We start from the raw sequence: 6,634 nt of genomic DNA, 5'->3' as shown, positions 1-6,634 counted from the left end.
TTCTAAAACTACATATTTAATTCTCATAGTATTATTCACAGCGTTCTTGGCAGAGATGAATTTTGAGGTTCATGTTGTCTCTCTTTCAGTCCCAAAAGCTCTGTTTTGAGTTCTCCAGGCTGTGGTGGAATTTCAGGTATTGTCTATAAAAAACAAAAATAAAAACAAACAAAATATATAGATACCAATGCTTTCTAAGACTGTAATTAAATGTAACCTGAAAAACATCAAAGAAAGTAAAAAGTAAAAAAGAACAAAAAGCCTCCAGCTACTCAATGATAAATCTTTATTATGAGAACCTGCAGTTGATCTATGTCACTTTCTAGCCCTCTATTTACAGGACTCTATCATCTGGGCTACGTCTTAAGTACTAAAGGACTCACAGAGGGAAAGTTTGCATCAGTTATCGATTGACAGATCACGAATTTGAACAAGGCTTTCCACACTGGGAAATTCATTCCTGCACTACTTACTGACCTCTCTACCATGTGCCTGGCACAGAAAATACTAGGAATTAATTCATTTATTCAAAAACAGTAAGTGTCTATTATGAGCAAAGCATAAAGCAGTAGGCAAAAAAATACAAAACTGCCTTCAAGAAAGGTGATTTTGGGGACTTCCCTGCCGGTCCAGTGGTTAAGACTTCACGCTCCCAATGTAGGGGGCCCGGTTCGATCCCTGGTCAGGGAACTAGCTCTCGCATGCCGCAACTAAGAGTTCACATGCCGCAACTGATCCCCCGTGCCACAACTAAGACCCAGCGCAGCCAAATAAATAAATAAATATATTTTTTAAAAAGGTGATCTTGTTTTAACTTGTAACAGCTTTAGTGAGATATAATTCACACACCATACTATTCACCTATTTAAATATTCAATGACTTTTGGTATATTCACAAAGTTGCACATCCGTCACTATAATAAATTTTAGAACATTTTCATCACCCCAAAATGCAACCCAAACCCATTAGCAGTGGCTCCCATTTCCACACACCACCACCACCACCACCAGCAAGCCATCTACAGACTTGCCTCTCCTGGACATTTCATATAAATGGTATCAGACAACATGTGGTCTTTTGTGACTAGTTTCTTTCACTTAGCATGTTTCCAAGGTTCATCGGTGTTGTCACATATATCAATACTTCATGCCCTTTTAGGCGCAAATAATATTCCACTACAAGGATATACCAGGGAATTCCCTGGAGGTCCAGTGGTTAAGGCTCCATACTTCCACTGCAGGGGGCACAGGTTTGACCCCTGGTCAGGGAACTAAGATCCCGCATGCCACGCGGTGCGGCCAAAAAATTTTAAAAAAATAAAAATAAAAGGATATAAATACCATCGATTTATCCACTCACCAGCTGATGGATATTTATTTGGATTGTTTCCACTTTTTTGGCTAAAATGACAATTCAACTTTGATTAAAAAAAAATGTAGCACTTCTTATTTATATACTAAATATATAACCAATTTTTAAGAGTAAAGTGATTTTGGCATCAAAAGTTAGCAATGTCAGCAGAGGTTCTAAATAGCAGTTGGTGTGCGTATGGGTGTGTCTGGACACAACCAAAAATGAATGCTGTAAAATGAGTCCAGAGACTGTGTCTTTTGACCTTCTATGCCTCCAATAGTAAACAGATTATAAATTAAGAAAAACAGGACAAGTACAAGTAATGTAAGAGTAAAAGGAAATGCAAAAGGGAAGCTCGAGCAGAAAGCACTCTCTATTCCAGGACGGAGCATCTGCCCTGAGTCTTTGCCTCCTCTTCTGTTTTGATGAGCTGGGCTGGATGACGAGGAAAAGGTGCCCTTAAAGCTTCTCCCTTAAAACAGCACTGAGCACAAGCCCTAGGCAGCCCTTCCGGTCTCCTCTGCTCTAGAATCCACCGAGACCTCTAGCTGCAGAGACTGAAAGACTCCTGCAAAGGCTGGTGGTGGTTACAATAGTGACTATAATTGCTGGAACAATACCAACAGACATAGGTAAAGAACATAAATTCCTTAAATGTTAGTAAAGCCAACAGCCTGCTACACACAGCTCGCCCCGGCCTACAAGTCCCTACAGAGGTGCCCCACTGCCAATGTCACCACCCAATCAGGATGAGGTGGTCGGAGACACTTCAGTATGCCCCTTCTAGAGATTCTGGTTTCATGCTGCCACATCCCAAGATCCAGGTAGCTGCTGGTAACAACCCTTGCATGTTCTGGCTTATGAGATGGGTGAATGAAAGGGCAAATTTCCCAGGGTCAAATCACAGGCATCCCTCCCTTTGTAAAGCCTGTCTGATGTCTATTCCTGCACAAGCTAGAGACCAAACTGCATTTCTGTGTAAGGTTCTAACCCCTTTCTGTCCCCACTAAGTATCCTTGAAGCCTCCGTAGAATTCAAAAGAAGCAGTCTAAAGTGGTAAGAAAGAGCTACTGCAGCATTGTTTGTACAAAAGCTAGATACCAGCTAAACGTCAATAGGGATAAAAAGTCTGGAAGGATATGCCAACCAACAATGGTAGTTACCTTGGAGAGCAGATTGGATAAAGGAGGTTATCAGCGGGGGGATTTTCACTTTTTACTCTACATGCTTGAATTCAATTGGAACACTCCAAGGGTGTTGTATTATTTCATTAACAGGTTCAAAAAAGAGAAACACTTAACAGAAAGCTTGGGCTTCAAATCGTCATTAAGCTATGCGACTTCAGGAAATCACCTTCACTCTGCCGAACCTGTTTCCTCTTCCGAAAACCAGAATAAACACCTCCAAAACTGTAGTGCTAATTCACGGAAATTAGAAACCAACGAACGGTTGGTTCTCTGTGTTACCTGTCCAGAGTCCAGGCAGAAATGACTGCTCCCTGCGCTGTGCTCCACTCTATTCACGCCCACAGCATAACACGGAGCACACTCTTGGAATTATTTGCACTGTACTTCCTTGCCTCCACCTCCTCAAGACCATACCTCCTCAAAAGTACCTCTAATTCTCGGTTCTACTTCCGGGAATGCTTATTAAAATTAATTAAAATTCCTCCCTCCTTTGAATGCCTATATTCACTCCTTCCTCATTCAACAAATATTTATTAAGCATCTACTATCAATACATTCTACTGCAGAGACTGAAAGACGCCTTTTCTAGGTGACTGAGACACAAGAGCGAACCAGACAGGCACAGTCCCCTTCCTGGAGATTACATTCTAGTGGAGGAAACAAAGAACAAGTAAAAGGACAAAGGAATAAAACAATTGCAAATCATGACAAGTGCTCTATCAAAAACGAAGGACTGAGACAGAATGGCAGAGGAGGAATCCTCTGGGGGCTGTACAAAGAACCCTCATTGCTAGAGGAGATATTTGAGCAGAGACTTGACGTTTTGAAGAAGTAAACCAAGCCAATATCTGGGAGAAAAACATTCCAAGAAGAGAAACAGCATGACCTTGAGCCTGGGACAGGCTTGACGAGTTTGAGAAACAGCAAGGAAGTCGCTGTGGCTGCAAGAGAGGGAACAAAGAAGAAACACTAGAAGATAAGGCCAGTGGCAGACAGGTGCCAGACCGTGTAAAACTTCAAGACTGTGTTAAGAGCAGGCCATGTATTGCTCTAACGGCAATGAGATGCCACCACAAGGTTTTAGGTCCCGGGTAGACGTGCTCCTAATTTCAAGATCACTTTTGCTGCTGTGAAAATGAAGTGGTCCAGGAGCGACGCGCGGGGACCCTCCTGCACTCACCAGGTCCGGCCGGTAGTACCGGTGCACCACCTCCGCGCCGGCGCACATGGCCAGGAGGCTGGCGGCGAACATTTTCAAGTAGGACGCCCAGGACACGCCCGCGGGCATCGTCGGCAGGCTTAAGGGGAAGGGAAAGCGAGCGATGTTAGAACGTTCCCAGGTACCCACCAAGCCGTGGGGGTAAACAGGCCCCACTGCAGCGCAGGGGCGGAGTCAGAACACTTGGGTCCTCAACCATGAAACGACGGCGCTGAGCGCATGAACGCCCCCTGGAGGCGGAAAACCAGAAGGCCGCGGGTTCTTAGTTGGGGGGCCGGGATTTCTGAGTTCAAAGGCAGCTCTAGCAGAGCGAGCGGAAGGTCGCACCCGAAGGTTTCCCGCGGGGCCCAGCAACGCCTGGGAGAAGAGGCACTACAGACCGCACTGCACAGCCTAGGGGTGCGCCCCGGGGGAGACTGTACCTCGAGCTGCACTGGCACTCGGAAGCGGGTCAGAGGACGGTTGAAGAGCGCTCCGGAGACGGAGCGGGCGGCCGCGACTCGGACCGAAAGTGCAGGGGATGAGGCCCACGCCGGACCGAAAATCCGTTTCACTGCCGGCGTGGCCACGTGACCCGGACGGAAGTGGGATTTTCGGCCAGAGCAAGTTTCTTTTTTTTTTCTTTTTAAACCGATACGCAGACCTTTCCCGGCCCCAGGCTCTCGGCGCCCTCATCATTCTCTCTATAGTTGAATTTTCCTGGCAGATGTCGGGTCTTGACCTCGGCTCTGGCTGGATTCTTGAATCATTTTTGCTTTCGCACCCACAAAGGAGGTTGCTCACGTTTACCACCTTTTAGGAGCGGGTGGAGATTGGCACACTGAGCCACGCGTGCTTAGGTGAGGTCACTCTGGAGTGAGTAAAGTTAAAAGCATTCTCTGTAGTTGTGCCCTGCACGTTCTTTGACACCTGAAAAAGAGCCACGCCCAGACAGCTATGACCTTGTGTTATGGTGCCACTGGAAAATGGAAGAATGAAATCGACATTATTTAATCCATGCGTTTTTAAGATTGTGCTTTGCAGACAAAGACAAATTTATGGTTACCAAAGGGGAAAGAGGCGGGAGGAGGGATAAATTGGGAGTTTGGGATTAAAAGATACACACTACTATATAAAAAACAAACAACAAGGACCTATTGTATAGCACAGGGAACTATACTCGATATCTTGTAATAACCTATAATGGAAAAGATTCTAAAAATATATATTCTTATATATATTTATATGTATGTATATATCTGAATCACTTTGCTGTACACCTGAAACTAACACAACATTGTAAATCAACTGTACTTCAATTTAAAAAAAAAGATTGTGCTTTGATTATGGATTACTTTTTGTTAAGCAAAAGGTTAATGCAAGACAATTCTGAAAAATCAATCTTTTGTACATAACATGTATCATGATACATTCACATTTTTAAAACCACTTTATGGCAGTACGTTTGACATTCAGTAAACTGCACGTATTTAAAGCATACAATTTGATGAGGTTTGACATATTTGGACACCTGTGAAACCATTACTACAATCAAGATTATGAAAACATCCACTACCTCTAAAAGTTTCTTTGCTCCTCTTTCTAATTTCTCCCACACAGCCTCGTTTCCTAGGCAACCTGATCTTGTTTTCTGTCACTATAGGTTAGTTTGCATTTCCACAATGTTAAAGAAATGGAATCATACAGTATGTACTATTTTTGGTCTGGCTTATTTCATGCAGTACAATTATTCTGAGATTCATCCACATTGTTGCATGTATCAGTAGTTCGCTCCTTTCTATTGCTGAGTGTAGTTATACCACAACTGGCTTATCCATTCGCCTTTGGTTGACATTTTGGTTGTTTCCAGTTTGGGGCTAATACGAATAAAACTGCTATGAACAGTGAAGAGTGCCAGAAAGACGCGTATACAGGTCTATGAATATATGCTTCCATTTCTATTGTGTACATTCCTAGGAGTAGAATGGCTGCAGTTATGGTAGGTATATATCTAACTTTTAAAGAAATTGCCAAACTGTTTTCCAAAGTACTTGTACAATTGTAGGTTCCCACCAACAGTATGTGGGAGTACTAGTCTCTCCACATCCTCTCCAACACTTTAATCAGTCTTTTTAATTTTAGCCATTCTAATAGGTGGGTAATGGTATCTCATGACTAATCATGTTGAGAATCATGTGTTTATATTTTCTTTGAGGGAAGTATCAGTTCAAGCCCTCTGCACATTTTTTAATTGGGTTTTTTTTATTATGAGTATTGAATCTTCTTTATATATTATGGATACAAGTCCATTATCAGATAGATTTGATCTACAAATATTTTCTCCCAGTCTATATCTTATCTTTTCATTTTCTTAATCTTTTGAAGAGCAGAAGTTTTTAATTTTAATGAAGTCCCACTTTCATTTTTCTCTTTAATGGGTCATGCTTTGGTGTTATATCTAAGAAATCTAACCCAGGGTCACAGATTTTCTCTTGTATTTTCTCCCAGAAGTTTTAGAGATTTAGGTTTTACAGTTAAGTCTGTGGTCCCTTTTTTAAATTAATTTTTATTGTAGTATATTTGCTTTAAAATGTTGTTTTAGTTTCTGGTGTACAGCAAAGCGAATCAACTATATGTATACATATATCCCCTCTTTTTTGGATTTCCTTCCCATTTAGGTCACCACAGAGCACTGAGTGAGTTCCCTGTGCTATACAGGAGGTTCTCATTAGTTATCTGTTTTATACATAGTAGTGTATATATGTCAATCCCAATCTCCCAATTCATCCCAGACCCTCTTCCTCCCCTGGTATCCACACGTCCATTCTCTACGTCTGTATTTCTATTTCTGCTTTGCAAATAAGTTCATCTGTATCATTTTCTAGATTCCACATA

At 42.3% G+C, this 6,634-nt stretch overlaps 2 protein-coding genes across 2 annotated transcripts in view; one reads left to right on the top strand and one right to left on the bottom strand.

Annotated features, from left to right (window-relative positions):
• UQCC6 (ubiquinol-cytochrome c reductase complex assembly factor 6) lies at positions 1 to 4,284 on the bottom strand. The gene is made up of 3 exons (XM_024732137.1): positions 4,183 to 4,284; positions 3,722 to 3,839; positions 1 to 143 (listed from the first exon to the last, which is right to left on the bottom strand). Exons 2-3 carry the CDS (start codon positions 3,827 to 3,829, stop codon positions 36 to 38), a joined length of 216 nt encoding a protein of 71 aa, XP_024587905.1. The 5' UTR covers positions 3,830 to 3,839; positions 4,183 to 4,284; the 3' UTR covers positions 1 to 35.
• Positions 4,285 to 4,477: 193 nt separating this feature from the next.
• The window catches only part of TDG (thymine DNA glycosylase), a 31,989-nt gene continuing 29,832 nt past the window's right edge, over positions 4,478 to 6,634 (top strand). The window contains exon 1 of the mRNA XM_024732136.1: positions 4,478 to 4,599. The gene's annotated coding sequence lies outside the window, so the exon portion shown is untranslated. The remainder of the gene's footprint in view (positions 4,600 to 6,634) is intronic.

This window comes from Neophocaena asiaeorientalis, unplaced genomic scaffold, assembly GCF_003031525.2.
Source record: "Neophocaena asiaeorientalis asiaeorientalis breed wild unplaced genomic scaffold, Neophocaena_asiaeorientalis_V1.1 scaffold418, whole genome shotgun sequence".
In the NCBI taxonomy this organism is placed as follows: Eukaryota; Metazoa; Chordata; class Mammalia; order Artiodactyla; family Phocoenidae; genus Neophocaena; species Neophocaena asiaeorientalis.
The sequence above is the reverse complement of the archived record's forward strand: the minus strand, read 5'-3'. Positions and strand labels throughout refer to the sequence as shown.

Bases quoted from the DNA above. Each gene is read 5' to 3' on its own strand.
- UQCC6 (XM_024732137.1), bottom strand. From the start codon at position 3,829: ATGCCCGCGGGCGTGTCCTGGGCGTCCTACTTGAAAATGTTCGCCGCC. The intron at 144-3,721 runs GTGAGTGCAGGA...TGTTTTTTATAG, and splicing joins GGTACTACCGGCCGGACCTG to ACAATACCTGAAATTCCACC.